Source organism: Pseudophryne corroboree, chromosome 1 (genome assembly GCF_028390025.1).
Source record: "Pseudophryne corroboree isolate aPseCor3 chromosome 1, aPseCor3.hap2, whole genome shotgun sequence".
Lineage (NCBI taxonomy): Eukaryota > Metazoa > Chordata > Amphibia > Anura > Myobatrachidae > Pseudophryne > Pseudophryne corroboree.
Window position 1 is genome coordinate 82,253,165 of NC_086444.1, and position 16,497 is coordinate 82,269,661.

Genomic DNA, 16,497 nt, shown 5'->3' on the forward strand with positions numbered 1-16,497 from the left:
CTTGGCTGCTGTGCGCGTCTCCGGGAGAGCCACTGCCAAAGGAGGACAGCAGCTTAGCTGCTTCCAGGAGGAGAAGCAGGAGAAGCATTACCCGCCCCTCCCTCACTCGCAGGCCTCTGGGGATCTGGCAACGACACCGCCAGCGAGAAATGTGATCTCAGCAGCGATCGCAAGAAGACGGACAGGCGGGAGGCGTTCCGGGGCGGATACTCACCGTTTTCCAGGCATGGTGAGCCCAACGCAGGCGTGTGGAGGCATTTGGAGGGTGGATGTCTGACGTCAGGACCGGGACCTTCATAGCTGGATCCGTCGCACTGGGTGAGTAACTGCAGGGCTGGCCTTGTTTTACTTGAAACTTTTTTAGCATAGCAGGGCTGCACAAGCGATCGCAGCACTGCTATGCTATAATATACTCCCCCATAGGCAGCGTCAGATTGATCGCACGAGCAGCAAAAAGTTGCTACGTGCGAGCAACTCGGAATGACCCCCAAACTCCCTACAACTTGTTATGGCTATGTGCTTATTGCAGCAAGCACAAAGCTTTTTGAACAGACCATCAAAGGGGTTAATGACCTACAGAAAAGGTTAAGTATCACACCTACTGTATAGACCAATAGTTCTGTACTCTTATCCCCATCAATAGTTGACCAACCATATTAAACATCTAATAACAGAAAGATGAAAGGGAAAGAAAATCGCTTTTAAAATAACGCACAAATGTAAGCACAGCCTAAAAGCCTGGGAGAGGAGCGAACAGACTCATATGGTTCAGATTTCCTCCTGATAGGGTGCCTTGATCCTAATACCTGCAACCCCACCACCAAGAGCCCCTCTATGGCTCTGACCACAAGTTCCCTGCAAATTCCCAGGGACACAATTCTGCATTCCACTGAATGCAGCAGGACTGACTGACAGCGTGAAACTGGTCTCTACAGACAGAAAGGACGAGGCTAGGAACGAAACTGATCAATATTCTGGAGGCGACCAGCCTGGTCTCAGCTGGAACATTTCCTCTCTCCACACACTCTCCCTTTCTCTCTGTATAATCTCCTCCCCTTGTCTAAAGTCATAGAGCCACAGTTGGTTGCTGTAGGAGAGAGCACATGCTTCTTTCCACAAGTTCCCTGTCTCCTCAGTGTGTGTGTCTCCCTGAAGCCTCCCTGTCCCATCTCCAGAGTCATACACGAACCGAGGTGAGTGCAGGCTCCGGATCAACTTTACTCACATGCAAAACTTTCGCAGACATCTGTGTTTCATAAAAGAGAAAAGTTGTGTTATGTATCACGCATACTGCTGTCTGTGATAAGTCACTCTTTCATGCGTGTGACAATCCTGGGCTGTTCATACAGTTGCAGAATGTTAACACTTAACGTCATCTGTATTATTATTATTATTATTATTATTATTATTATTATTATTATTATTATTATTTTTATTGTTGTTGTTGTAGTGGTTTGTTGCACAATAAACGCCAGACTGTTTAGTTACCGTTACAGTAGTCTCATCAGTGAGCCGTTATTTAAATAAACAAAACACATTTTGTTTTTAAATCTGTAACTAATACCCAAACAATTTGCTCTGTGTTGCTGAGTGACACTGGTGGAGGTCGTAACTTTGTAGACGATAAATGTAGGTGGCGGAGAAAGTATCGCAGAAGTATCCTGACTTCTGTAAAATATAAGTTATGTCACTTCTATCTGAGCAGTGAGCATGAGTTACACGTCTACTATAGAATAGGCTTAGATAAATCATTGTAGGCTGCAAGGATGTGTTGTGTACTGTAGGGTGAGTGACTGATCATCGGTGCTAAGATTGCTTATTTTTATGGAAATTGTAACTTGAGAGCTTTCCTGACAAAATAGTAAGTTAATACTAGAGTTTGACAGATGGCTAACAGGAGTCTCTATTGCTTAAAAGGAATTCACTGTAAAATGACACAATTTACAATGTATGCTATTGTACAGTGTGCATTGAAGTGTATGGGATTTATTGCACGTGGACGAAGTTGACCGATGTAAAGTTTAGGAAAAGGAATATTTAATTGGCAGTGAAGTAACATGATGTGCACTGGGTTCTGTGCGAATTTAGGGGAATAGGATCGCTGTCATATTATAGTAAATTAAGTTAGTAAGTAAGTAAGTTAGTAAAAGCATATAGTGACTGTGAAGTGTGAAAAATAAAATAAAGATGTGTATTCTCAGCAGACCAGAGGTGTGATATGACTAATCGACAACACTACACAAAAACAAATTATCCTACAGATAGAATTAAAACTACATTGTACAGTATGTGTGTGATTAATTTGGTTGATTGCAGCTAATTGAATAAAAATGTCAAATTCGTAGGTGATTTGCTAATAAAGTGTAAAAGTGGTTTATCTGATTGTCTAAAAGTTATTAGATCAGAAGAAGCTAATTGTTGATTGGTTGGTGGGTAAATTAGATTTTGCAGTCTGGTTCTTTGTAAATAACCCTGTCTGCATATTTGAAAAGCAAAAACAATTATTTTAGCATATAATGTGAGATAATTTAGTGCTGTTGTAGAGTCACAGTGGCAGACGAATAGGAAGTCCAGTTTGCAATGTTACAGTAGATTAAATTAATATTTCTATAGAAAATATAGTTTATTGGTTAATTCATCCAGGCATACTGTATAGATTTTGACAGCGTCAATAATGACCTTTATTTTATTTATTTTATTTAAAAAAAGGGCAGAAGTTTTCCAGTACATTATGTAACATACAGAAGGCGTTACAGTGGTATGCGGCTGCAAAAATAAATATATTTTTTTAAAGAAAATCAAATTATTCTGCTAATTACTAGTGACAAACACTTCTTTGCTATGTAACCCACTTTATTGCTGTGTTCAGCTGATGGAAACTACTGTAGTGCTACAGATATATAAATTCTAATTGGAGAGTATATTGCAGATTTTTCCAATGGATGGATATTACCAGAGCTCAGATCACTGAATAGGGCAGTAGGACATAAATCAGTGGCTTTTAGCAATTATGTAAAAGTGACAATATTTGTTTTACTATATTACCAATCCCCAATATGCATAATTACATATATATATGAATGTTTGTGTAAGTGGCAAGAGTGGTAGCATTTAATTGTTTAAGTGGTAAGAACAGTTTGCATTGTAAGACAGCAGAAGCGATATATGTCTTCTCCAAATAGAGCCATTGGTGTACGGGTCTCTCTGTAATGTTACTGTGGCCCCAAACTTTGCTGTTCCAGGCTTTATTGGATTAAACTGAGTAAAAAGTGAAATATAACACTTGGAACCTCACCCCATAGGATAGTAGGGCTACACAGACTATACATGATTCATGAACTTGGATTACACTTTTCTCTTGTTTTATACTATTTTCATATATCACTGAAAAGATCTATTATTGAATTTATTGTATTTCATTCTTGAATATTATTTTACTTTATTTATTTTTATGCAAAGTCTTATTAATCGCCATAAATGAATGATCTAATGTTTCCTCTTTGGATGTGTTGCGGTGGATTGAAAGCCTCTGATTTGTGTCTGGATGCCTATAATAGGTTATTCACATCTTATATTACAGTTCTGCTCCTGCTGCTCGGTTGCCTTTGATCATCCCCTGGAAGTTCCAGTTGCCGTTACAGTGAAAGGAGAGGCGAACCTGCACAAATGACTAAAAGCAATGGGGAAGACCCAAGATCTGGGAACAGAATGGAACGCTTCCAGCAAGGTGTGCGTCAACGCTCTTTAAATGCGAAGAAAAAGGTGCAGAATATAACAAAGGATGATGTCACAGGTTTCTTCCGACGGAATGCATTTGTCCTATTTACTGTCTTTGCTGTTATTGTGGGTAAGTGGCTATTATATCCTTTTGATGCAGCGTTTGCATCATTTTAGTGTCATGTGTGAATAACACCCCTGAGAAAATATCACAATATTGGGATTGGTGATGTCCAATTTCTGTTATATTGGGAGGTGGAGCCTTAGGGTGTGTACACACGGTGAGATCCCTGCTATGTTCGATTTTGACTATGCGATTTCCCTTGAACTCCCCCAGAGCCCAGATAGCACAGATTGTACAGATTTTGACTATCTGTGCTTGAGATTTTGTCTATGTACGATTTTGACTAAGTGCCAATTTTGACTATACTTTATACTAGATTGTACACTAGATAGTGAAGATTGACTTGCCTGTACAGTCTATCTAGCCTTACGATACCGACCCCACGGGAGCGCGCATCGGGATCAAATCTGTATCGCAAGCTGCCTAGCACCATGAGATATGCACTAACTTTTCATAAGATTTTGACTATATAGTCAAAATCTTACATTTTTATCTCACCGTGTGTACACACCCTTATAATCTGGTCCAGTCTTCTTCTCATGCATGTTTAAGTGGAAGGAACCTTGAACGTAATATCGTAATTAATGAATTTTTAAGGGTCCATTTCTGCCTATATATATTGGCATGTTTGTGAGATTAGTATTAATTTTTTTTAAATAACATTTCCTTTAATATCGCTGATGAAACTAAATGCACTCACAAATGACAATATATAGCATTCATCGCTACAGGTTATAGTATGCAAAATAAAAAAAGGTGCATAATTGCCATTGGAAACACCCAAATTGCCCTAAAAACTCCATTGCAGATTGTTTATCCTATTAATTATTTGCCCCTTTTCATGCGGAGCAGTCTAACAAAAATTTATGTTAATTTTTTATGGCATTTCATCCAGGGATCACTGAAATTAGGATAGATTAGACAAGACTAGACCAAATCCCTGCAACCTGCAACCAATGCATAAATAAGACCAAAAAATATTATTGGAATATTTTTTATTGAATCCAATGGATGTATCTTCTTAAACAGTCCAGCTGGCTACCAGATTTGACTAACTGGCTCCTAGATGCTACATTATTTGTCCCATCCCTTGATAAGTCATTGTAAACAATATTGTCCTCTTAGAATTGGCATTGTACCAGGGTCATTTTGTGAAAGTGTGCCCTATAAGTGGGGATTCTGCTGGCAAAGCGATGTGTGGGCTACTAGGACATGGAAGTTGCTAGTATTATGTCTACCAATTTGTGTCATGCTGGGTGCATGGGTCCACTAGTCAAGGGAACAGAGGAGGCTTCAGTGACTTATGGGCCGGGGGGCATTGCACACCTTGTATCCGTACAACCTACAACAGTGTACTGTGTACAACCAGCAGAGCACAGAGGGGGCTGAGATTCTCTAAAGGCCGATATACAGAAAGGGGTCTGGAAGTTACGAGACAAGGTTGTCTATGTACTAGACTTGGAGAGAAATAAACTGGATGGAGATAAAGTACCAGCCGATAATCTCCTAACTACCATTTTACAGGCAGTGTTTGAAAAAAGACATTTAGGAGCTGGTTGGTAGTTTAGGGGTCTATTTACAAAGCCTTGGATGGAGATAAAGGGGTACATTTACTAAACAGTGATAAGAGCGGAGAAGTCAGCCAGTGGAGAAATGTCCCCATCAACCAATCAGCAGATCTGTATCATTTTATACTATGCAAATTATAGATGTTACTTCAGTGCTGATTGGTTGCCATGGGCAACTTCTCCACTGGCTCACTTCTCCACTCTTATCACTGCTAAGTAAATGTACCCCAAAGTGAGATAAAGTGCCAGTCAATCAGCTCCTAACTGCCATGTCACAGACTGGGTTTGAAAAATGAATGACAGTTAGGAACCCATTGGCCGGTACTTTATCTCCATCCACTTTATCTACATCCAAGGCTTCTCCACTTCTCCACTCTTTGGAAGATTTGAAACATTTCCCTCATAGGAATGAATTCATAGCTTGGCCAGAGCTTTGAGTCTCCAGCAAAGGCTCCTTCCTCTACATCAGCACTCCCAAAGATCCCTATTGGTCCAGTGTACTGACACAGTGGTGGCGACCTGCATTGAGGGCCATTGATTATTTGTCATGGGACCACTAATTCTAAACACTGGCATTGTATGGAATTCCAGTAGCTATTGGGCTCATCCTCCTTGCTGAGCGGTGTGGGTTGAATAAAACCTCACCAGTACAGTTCTCAGACAAAACTTTATTCATAGCTACTCTGTAGTATATTTCCATCTGCTCATATTTATTGTGTTTCATTGTAAAACTTTTCATCTCTAAAGTAATGATATTTAGAAGCTGATACCAGTTGCTACAGATATTGTAAGCCTTAAAAAAAAAAAAAACGAATCACAGAAAGTATACAGTATTTGAACATAAAGAAAAAAAGACAGCTGTGATTTAACTTAACATCACATCAGGTGAAATACTCAGAACATCTTTCCGGTATCACCGAGTGTCCTTCTGGCATAGTGAGAGATCAGTTGCCTTGGAAACGAGGGGGGTGTATTATATATAACAATGTTCTCACTTCCGGACCACCCAAGAAGCACATAGTGTAGCTGCTCTGTCCAGGAGTACAATCTCCCCCTTATACACAGACATGAAAGGACCTTTCTATACTGTGCAGGTGTATATCCTAGTACAAATATATTCCTATCATTTATAGTACATGGGCTTCTAGTTTTTAGTAAAAAACACTTTTCAGTGAGAATAATGGAAGTGTTTTAAAGATGGCACATTTAATATTAAGCTGTAGAAAAAAAAAGCAAAATGTTTTGGACATCAGAATTGCTCCTCCCCCTTCCACAGAACGGAAATGTGCTCAGCTGGACTCCTAACTTGTTCTATGCAGGAGGAAGTGCGCCATGACAGATCAATCACCTGCACTTCATCCTGCAGGCACTTCATCCTGAGGAGAGTGACTGATAGTGAATGTAAAGTAGCTGCAGAAGAAGTGATACATGTATTTATCTTGCCTGATACCTTTACTTGTGCTTTCAGTCTTCACACACTGAATACAGTGACTGCAGTAGGAAAAGTAGATGATTGGTCAGTATGGGGGAGATGTTCAAATCTTCAAAAGAGGACAAGTGGAGAAGCTGCTCATACCACCCAATAAACTCCTAGCTATCACTTAGCAAGTACATTCAAGAAAATTATAGCTAGAATTTGATTGGTTGCTATGGTCAACTTCTAAGTATCAGGGTTCAGGTTAGGGCCTGGGGAGGTTAGGGTTAGGCACCGGGGAAGGGGGGGGGGGTGTTAAAGGTTAGGTACTGGAGCGGGGTTTGGCCCTAGCCACTACCCCCCAAGGGCTAGCCCTAGCTGCCTCCCCTGGAGGGTTATCCCTAGCCCGAGAGGGTTAGGGTTGGGGTAGGTAGGAGGGAGGGTACAAATATTTACTCCCTCCAATGTCAGGTTCATCATTGTTGTGATGTCACTGTTCTTCATGTAACTGCCGCCGGGATGTCATACCGTAAGAGGACCCTAGCCAAAAGGACACTCCAGGCAGCTCCACAGACGGCAGGTTGCCTGGAATGCTCTGGGTAGCTCTGCAGTAGAATTACCAGCCAAAAGCAGGTGCCATGGGTCAGTGATGGCGCCACCTACAGGGTACATCCTGCGCGTACATTACACTTCCACACCCCTAGTTAAAGCCCTGTACATCTATGTCTATATATATTGGTTTCTATATATTAATGAATACAGCACCATATGAGAAATATTATTCAGCACACAGTATAATCTTAAAACAGTATAAGACTCTCAATTATCTGTCAGGGTGTCAGCAAACCCCAAATTAAAATAGCAGTGGTAAGTCACTCAGCTAAAACGTAGAGAGAATGGATGGGGGTTTCGGCGACCACCGGTGTCCCACCATAAAAATGAATATCAGGAACGTTCGTGTCTTAAAAAGGATCCAAAAAAATCATTGAAAACAAAGGGTTACAATTTATTATAAAAAAGAGTACTAACACACATGTAATAAAAAGTAGCACAAATAAAAAGAAGCCTTATGTCAGGAGCAAGAGGTCAGTTTGCCAAAGCCCTATGCGTTTCGTAATTCGGACTTCATCAGGGGGGTTTGATGAAGTCTGAGTGACGAAACGAGTGGGTGAAAGAGAGCAATGGTTTCCTGCCATCTTGGTGGGAGTACTGTCGCAAAGGGTGTGGCCTACCTGCTCGAATGAGAGTCCGGCCATCAGGTTAGTGCATAATACACATTACCAGCATTGGTGCACTGACCTGAGCCCTGGCCAGGTAGGCAGGTTGGAACTGCTATGCTGTCAGAGAGCCAGAACATGAAGAATGGTATGGAGTCAACCCTGGGCTTTGCACTCATCTCACAGGCACATGTTAGTCCCTCTTGTTACAGGACATAACCTCAAAAACAATATACAAAAGCAACATATACGTACACAAAAAACCACAAAGATGCAAAAAACACACGGATGGGAGAGTAAAGAAACCTTGGGAACACTCCTTTTGTCAAGAGAAAGAGACAAGAGTAACTTGCCTCTTGGTAGCTATGGTAGAAGCAGTGCTGGGAGCAGTAACGGATCTTGCTACGGGCACACAGTATTTTTGACCGGGGCGCCGCCGCCCTCTGGAGGGCGCCGCCGCCGTAGCAAGATCCACTACTGGTGGTGCGCCCCGTTGCTGTGCTGTCACAGCTGTGCGGTGCGCGATGCACCGCACGGCATTGTGAGGAGCGGCACATAAACACTAGGGGTCATAATTGACCTCTAGTGTTTATGCTGTGCTATGGGAGAGACGTCATGACGTCTCTCCCATAGATCAGAGGAGCGTCGCCGGCCGCCGGAGATGGAGGTAAGCAGCAGTCGGGAATCATGAGCGGGGATGGTGAGTATTAATTTTTTTTTTTTTGTAAGCGGCACAAACGGGGGAACAACTCTACAGGGGGCACAAACGGGAGCACAACTCTACAGGGGGCACAAACGGGGGCACAACTCTACAGGGGGCATACCTGACCACGCCCCTTTATGAAGCCACGCCCTATTTTTGCCCGGGGGCACCACAAGGGCTAGAACCGGCCCTGGCTGGGGGTGACACAGGCCCATTATGAACAAGCTTTTTATCTGCATATTGATGTGTTCGGAAACTGAAGTGTGGGACTTATAATATACATTAGAGGAATGCCACCACTTGCTGATACATGTCACCACATAGTTTCTACATGGAATGCAGCAACCAAAGGCTTCAGGACTGCTCATTTTCTTATTCACCTGTATTCAAATGGATTGTCAGTCCTGTATAAACTACCAGGCCAATAACATATTTATGTCAAACAAATGCAGCTCAACCGTTAATTCTATTAAATGTTTATTTATAAATAAAATTGAGTCTGGATTCAATGTTATAATGAATGATGTAATTAAAAGGAATTATCACAGATAATAAAATATATTAATAAATAGAATTAATTGCAAAATGCATTCAATGTTGTTATTAGTATTATTATTTAATTAATTCATATAAAATGCTATAGGAAAATATGCATATGCCTAAATAGTAGCCGCATAACCTACAGCATGTCCCATTATTCTGTTTGTAAAGAGAATAGCAGTATGAAGGGGAGGCAATCACGATACCGCCAGCCGAGATCCCAGCTGGCAACAAAGCCGACGGCGGAATCCCGACAGGCAGTGAAATGTCGCCGCCAGAATACAGCCGACACTGGCTCCCTCTGTGGGTGTCCACGACACCCATAGAGAGAGAATATAACCTGTGGCAAGCGCACCGAGCCAACGTGCCCCGCAAGGGGATTTATAGCACTCGCCCCGCTGCCGTCATACTGGCGGACGGAATCATGACAGCCGGGATCCTATCCGCCGGTACTCAGTACGTATTCCCTATGAAGATGTGTGAAGAACAAAATGCAGTCACACTGCCTTCTGTAATATACAGATGGAGCATCTTCATCTTGGCCTTTAATAGGATTAATTAAGCCAGGGCAGTCGGACTTAATGTCGTGTTCTTCGTAAAGTGATGAGGAACCCCAATTAGTGCACTGTGTCCCCTCGCATGGACAAGGTGCCTCGCTCCGCTGCGCTCGGCACAGATTACTATTCCCAATCGTAGTCCACATGGATCGTAAAGTATGAAAAAGTAAAAAAAAATGGGGGAAAAAGTGAAAACCGCATGTCGACCTTTTCCCATGTCGACATAGTGACCATGTCAACCTAGTGACCTTGTCGACCTAATGCATGTCGACCAATAGTGGTTGACTTATTGACTGTTGACCTAAGGGTGGTTGACATAATGACCGTATCCCGTACAGGGTGAGGCAAAAAACTTTGCAGATTTTAAAGGTTAATAAAAAAGGCATGGTGAAGGCTACTCAGAATCTTAGTACATAGGGGGTCATTCTGACCCGATCGCTCGCTGCAGTTTGTCACAGCGCTGCGATCGGGTCGGAACTGCGCATGCGCCGGCGCCGCAGTGCACTGGCGCATGGTAGCCGTCGTTGCCTATCGATCGCTTCTGAGACAGAGGCGGTCGCTGGGCGGGAGGGGGCGCGGTCCGCCCAACGCAGGCATGGCCGTACCGTTTGGGGAGACTGGCCGCGGCGGCTGCGACCAGTGGCAGCGACAATCAACTCCCGGCCAGCCGCAGGAGCTGCACTGGCCGGGAGTTACTCCACAAATACAAAAGCATTGCCGCTGTGCGATGCTTTTGTATTTGTGCGGGGGGGGGGGGGGTTGGACTGACATGCGGGGCGGACTAGCCCTGTGCTGGGCGTCCCCCCGCATGTCAGTGAAGATGATCGAAGCTGTGCTAAATTTAGCACAGCTACGATCAACTCGGAATGACCCCCATAATCTCAAAGTGAATACAGGTTTTTTTCAATCGGTTTTGACTTTGATATCATCCAGATAGTGGTCTTCATTCATGATACACATTTTTTTTCTCGATTTCTGAAGTTTTGCATCACTCGGCGGACCATTTCCAAGGGTTATTGTTACAATTTCTTGATGACGCTCACATTCACTTGTCTGACTACATTAACAAGCAGAATTTTTGTTACTGAGCAGAAAACAATACTGATCAGCTTCATGAGAGGCCTCTACTCAGCCAACGGGGCCATCTGAGAGCTGAGGTCTACAAACGTCAACCAAGAACTATTAATGAACTGCAGGCTGCTATACGCTAAGAAATTACAATATCATATTCAGTACCAATTGGAAATAAACTATATTCCATGCAATTTTAGATTATGTACTAATATTTTGAATAGCATTTACCATGACTTTTTTATTTTTTTACCTTAAAAATCCAGAAGTTGCATAGTTGTCCACCAGATTGCAAAGGTTCTTGGTGGGCTGTATGATATGGTCACACAGCAATGATGGCCTGGGGTCAGGAGGAAGGGAAAGTGAAGAATGAGAAGAAATGTGAGGATATGGGTGGACTGTGCAGAGTGGATGCAATTTGATAGGAAGGTTTATGAAAGTTTTGTGGGTGGTTCTGGAATTTGGTATGCTTGCCTGAAGAGGTGAGGTTTCAGGGAACGCTTGAAGGTTTGGAGACTAGAGGGTAGTCTTATTGCGCGTGGGAGGGCATTCCACAGAGTGGGTGCAGCCCAAAGAAAGTTATACAGTCGTGAGTGGGAGCGAATAATGAGTGTGGATGAGAGACGCAGATCTTGTGAAGAGCGAAGAGGTCGGGTTGGGAGATATTTTGAGATAAGCGCAAAGTGACGTACGTTGGTGTAGTTTGGTTAATGGCCTGTGTGTGAGTAAAAGTATTTTATATTGAATATGGTAGAATACAGGTAACCAATGGAGAGACTGACAGAGTGGCTGCAGAACGTTTAGCGAGGAAGATACATTCAGAATGGATTGTAGTGGTGAGAGTGTCGTTTTGGGAAGACCAGTTAGGAGACTATTGCAATAATCAATGCGGGAGATATTGAGAGCATGGATTAGAGTTTTAGCAGTGTCTTGTGTAAGAAATGGTCGTATTTTGGATATGTTTTTTACATGCATGTAACATGATAAAGAGAAGGCAGGAAGATATGTCGTAGATAACAAAGTAAAGGTATACTTGCTGCGTGCAAGGGTATGCTGCAGAGGAGGCAAGAGAATTTTGTTGGAGAGGTAGGATGTTGGTGAGTATATTGGTGAGGAGGTGTGGTAGGTATGTTGGAAAGAAAGCATATGAGGTCGGAGAAGAGGCACAGAGGGTATGTTGGAGTGGAGATAGGGAGGTATGTTGGTGAGGGTACATGGATGGACTGTTGGAGTGGAGACACGAGAAGTATATTGTAGGGGTTGGGAGGAATGTAAAGTATATTGGAGAGGACACCGGGAAAGCAGGGACGTGCAGTCAGGGAGGCAGTGCCTCCCCTGTCATCAATGATTAAAATAATACACATATTCAGTGTCATATGTATCTTCTTTATATTATTTTAATCATTTTAGATTAGTAAACTAGTTTGGGAGGCACTGATAGCTAGTGCCTCCCGCTGACAGTGGGAATGGGGACAGAGCGGGGGGCAGGGCCAAACACTGGGCTGTAAAAGCCCATTAAAAAACGCTGAAAGCGGCACTTCTACAAGTTCAACGCTGGCAGGGAAAGCACGCCCCTGCCAGCAAGGCACATGTGATTGGACAGCGGATCCAGAGCTCTCCCTTCCGCCACTGAGCGCCCGGTGACACCATCCGACACTGAGTACCCGGTGATCTACAGCTGGAAGAACCGGCGCCTCAAGTGTGGGACCCTTTCGGTAGCTCCTCACCTCTCCCGAAGCTTCTCCTTGGTGAGCTTCTCTCTGTTTACCGCCTGCACACCCAGGCTGAGTTGCGGCTCCCGGCAGTGGCAGTAGCAGGCTTTGTTGTCATGCGAGTATGGGAAAGATGAGGAGCAGCGCCCTATACCCCTGCTGCGGGCTCCACTGGCCGCTCCGCTCGCTAACAGTACTCAATATCAGGGACATGCAGTCTCAGTCTCTCTCTCTCTCTCTCTCTCTCTCTCTCTCTTTTTACACCTGTGGATTACTTGTCCACTTTTTACCCCTGTGGATTACTTCAGGAACGAAGACCGAGCTTCACTGGATTGTTTGTAAGTATAATTTTCATTTTTACAGGTACCCCTATTGGATTCTACATGGACAAGTGACGTGATTCTCGGCGTTGGATGTAGGTAAGTATGTGTGAGTGTGTAAGTGCATTTTAATATATTTTTACTTTTGAATTGTGTGTGTTGTGTTTTTATTTGGGTATATTTGTTGTAGTAGAACTACAGGTACCAGAGGGCCCGTTATTTCCCCGCATGCTGGTACTTGAGGTTCTCCAAGTACCAGTAAGGGGAGAGGCTTGCTGGGCCTTGTAGTTCCACAATGAAAAACAATATTCTTTTTTTCTACACACTTATGCTATCAGCCCGGCACCCACCGCCCAGGTGTGCTGGTGACAGCATCAGGCTTCACCCCTGGCTCGTGGGTGCCTGGAGGGGGGACACCTCTTGATTTAAGGGGTCCCCACTCCTCCAGAGAAGCCCGGCCAGGAGTTACTAATTGGAGTGGTAATGCTATGACCTACATAAATGTGTCCCCAGCTGTGGCATTATGTCCCTGGCTAGTGGAGCCCGGTGCTGGTTTTAAAAACACGGGGGACCCCTACATCTTCTGTCCCCCGTATTTTTGGAACCAGGACTAGACTAAGAGCCCGGTGCTGGTTGTCTAAATACGGGGAACCCCTGTCCAATTTTTTCCCCAGTATTTAAACAACCAGGACTGTCTCAAAGAGCCTGAGGCTGGTTATACTTAAGAAGGGGGACCTCACACATTTTTATTTTTTATTTTTAACCCATTCAGACCCTTCTCCGTTAAGTTAATGGAAGCCCTGGACAACAAAATTGCATTCATGTCCTCCTCCCACTCCCTTCCCAGTCCCAAACACTATTTTTTTTTCCTATAAAAATGTACAATATATCACAAGTATGATGAGCAGGCAGGCAGCGGGCATTGGCGGCATCGGACTGAGATGCAAATTAGTGGTGGAGGGCTGGGTCCGTTGATGGTGGGCGAGTTTGTAAGCTAGTGGCGGTGGTAGCGGGCATCGGCTCAAATGCAGTACGGGCATAGGCTCGATGGCGGTAGGGGTCATCGGCAGGATTCGGCGGACATTATGGCTGTAGTGCCTCACCAGCCACTGACCTCACCACACGCCACTGAGGGAAAGTATATTAAAAAGGAAGTATTGGAGTCATGTTGGAAAGGAGGCAGGGTAGGTATGTTAGAAAGAATACAGGGAAGGTATATTATAATGGAGGCATGACAGGTATGTTGGAGAGGAGGTGTGGTTGGTATGTTGGAGAAGAGGTGTAGGCGTTTTGACGTTTGTTGGAGAGGTGACATGGAAGGTATGTTGGAGAGGTGACAAGGAGGTATGTTAAAGAGGACACAATGAAGGGATGTTGGAGAGGAGACATGGGAGATACTGTATGTAGGTATGCTGGAGAGGATGTAGTGGAAGTATTTTGGAGAGGTAGTAGGGTAGGTATATTGGAGATGAGGCATGGGAGGTATTCTATATTAAAGAGGACTCAAGGAAAGTAAATTAGAAAGGGGCATACTGTAGGAGGTACTTTGGAGAGTAGGCATAGATGGTATATTGGAGTTGAGGCATAGCAAGCATGATGGAGAGGAGGTGTAGGAGATGTGAGGTTTGTTGGAGAGGTGACATGGAAGGTATGTTGGAGAGGTGACAGGGAGGTATGTTGAAGAGGAAATGTGAAAGGGATGTTGGAGAGGAGACATGGGAGATACTGTATGTTGGAGTGGAGACACTGATATATGTTGAAGTAGAGACAAGGAGGTGTAATGGATGGGAGGCATAGGAAGTATATTGAAGAGGACACAGGGAAGGTATATTGAAATGGAACCATTGGAGTAATATTGGAAAGGCAGCAAGGAAGGTATGTTGGAGAGAACACAGGGAAGGTGTATTGGACAAGGGCATGGACTGTTTGTTTGTTGGAGAGGAAGCAGGTAAATTATCCTGGAGAGCAGTCATAGGAGGGTGGGTTAGAGATAAGGTGGAATGTTGGAGAGGTGGTGTAGGAAGTATTTGTAGAAGTTGTGTGGGTGCTATGCTGTAGAGGAGGTAAGGAAAGTATGCTGGAGAGGATGTAGTGGAAGTAGTTTGGAGAGGTACAATAGTAGGGGAGGTATGTTTGAGATGAGGCATGGGAGGTATGCTATAGGAAAGAAGACTCAAGGAAAGTAAATTAGAAAGGGGGCATAAGAGGTACTTTGGAGAGTAAGCATAATTGGTATATTGGAGGTGAGGCATAGCAGGCATGATGGAGAGGAGACATGGGGAATATTTGTGAGAAGCTGCATAGGAGATTTTTTATATAAAATTAATTGGTCTGTTTGTTTGTCTGTCCGGTTATGCATTCAGATACCCATGCACTGATTGGGATGAAACCAAGGTGATCCAGTTGGATCTTTGCCAGGTTTTAGGGGGTTTGGGGTCTCTGTCGGATCTCACGGCAGAGGCGCCATACAGAACTTCGACCCGAGGGGCCTGTTCTGAGCCTTCCACTGGATGGATTTGGGCAAAAACTTCACAGAGGGGTGGCAATAAGTCTGGGATGACTGATGGAGTGTTGGGATCCCGGCCGGACCTCATGGCAGAGTGCGCTAGGCAGAAATTTGATCCGGAGAGCCTGTTCTGGTCCTTCCACTGGATGGATTTGTACAAAAATTTCACAGAGTGGTAACATTGGATCACAGAAGACATACTAGGTCCAAGTCGGAGCTCCAATTGGTGTATACTACACAGAACTTTGACCCAGGGAGCTGTTCTGGGCCTTCCACTGGATGGATTTGGACAAAAACTTAATTAAACACCTTATTAAATGTTCAAAATGTTGTCAGTTTATCACTATTAACAATTAATTTTAGTGAATTAAATACCAGATTAAACATTTTATCTTAACAAGTAAAAAATTAATACTATATACTAATAAATAAAGTAAATAAAAAACACAGTTTGTTAGTTTTGAATGTAAATTAAGAGTATTTGGACAAATTTTCATATTTGTTAATTATGATTACAGTGAAGTCAGGACCTCAGTAAACAGACTTTGATTTTGGACATTTTTTGGTTGTGAATTCGTTTTTTAAGATACAATCATTTAAATGTATATTAAAACTAATGTATCATTATTTTAGTTTATTTAAAAGGCACAACAAAGTGTCCATAGTGCCATACATGGAAAACAAAAGGAAAAGATAAACAAACAATACAACATACAATACAAAACAGATCAAACAGACATTGATTGCATTGGCGAAAAACTAACAGTTAATTAAACAACAAAATGTGGTACAGCTGTTGTTGCTCAGATATTAAATGAATTAATTGTCCCAATACAACTGTTCTTATGGTTCCCTACAGGCATCGTCCTGGGATTTTCAGTCCGATCATATAAAATGACCTACCGGGAGATCAAGTACTTCTCCTTCCCAGGAGAACTGCTGATGAGAATGCTGCAGATGCTGGTCCTTCCCCTCATTGTATCCAGCTTGGTTACAGGTAAGGAGAACCATATCCCTCTTTTTATCTCCACATTGATACATAATATAT

At 43.2% G+C, this 16,497-nt stretch overlaps 1 protein-coding gene across 1 annotated transcript in view; it reads left to right on the forward strand.

Annotated features, from left to right (window-relative positions):
• The first annotated feature begins 1,060 nt into the window (after positions 1 to 1,060).
• Positions 1,061 to 16,497, forward strand: part of SLC1A3 (solute carrier family 1 member 3) — a 116,187-nt gene continuing 100,750 nt past the window's right edge. Inside the window, exons 1-3 of the mRNA XM_063961070.1 lie at positions 1,061 to 1,193; positions 3,581 to 3,847; positions 16,309 to 16,446. Of these exons, the coding sequence (XP_063817140.1) occupies positions 3,667 to 3,847; positions 16,309 to 16,446 (319 nt within the window). The 5' untranslated portion in view covers positions 1,061 to 1,193; positions 3,581 to 3,666. The remainder of the gene's footprint in view (positions 1,194 to 3,580; positions 3,848 to 16,308; positions 16,447 to 16,497) is intronic.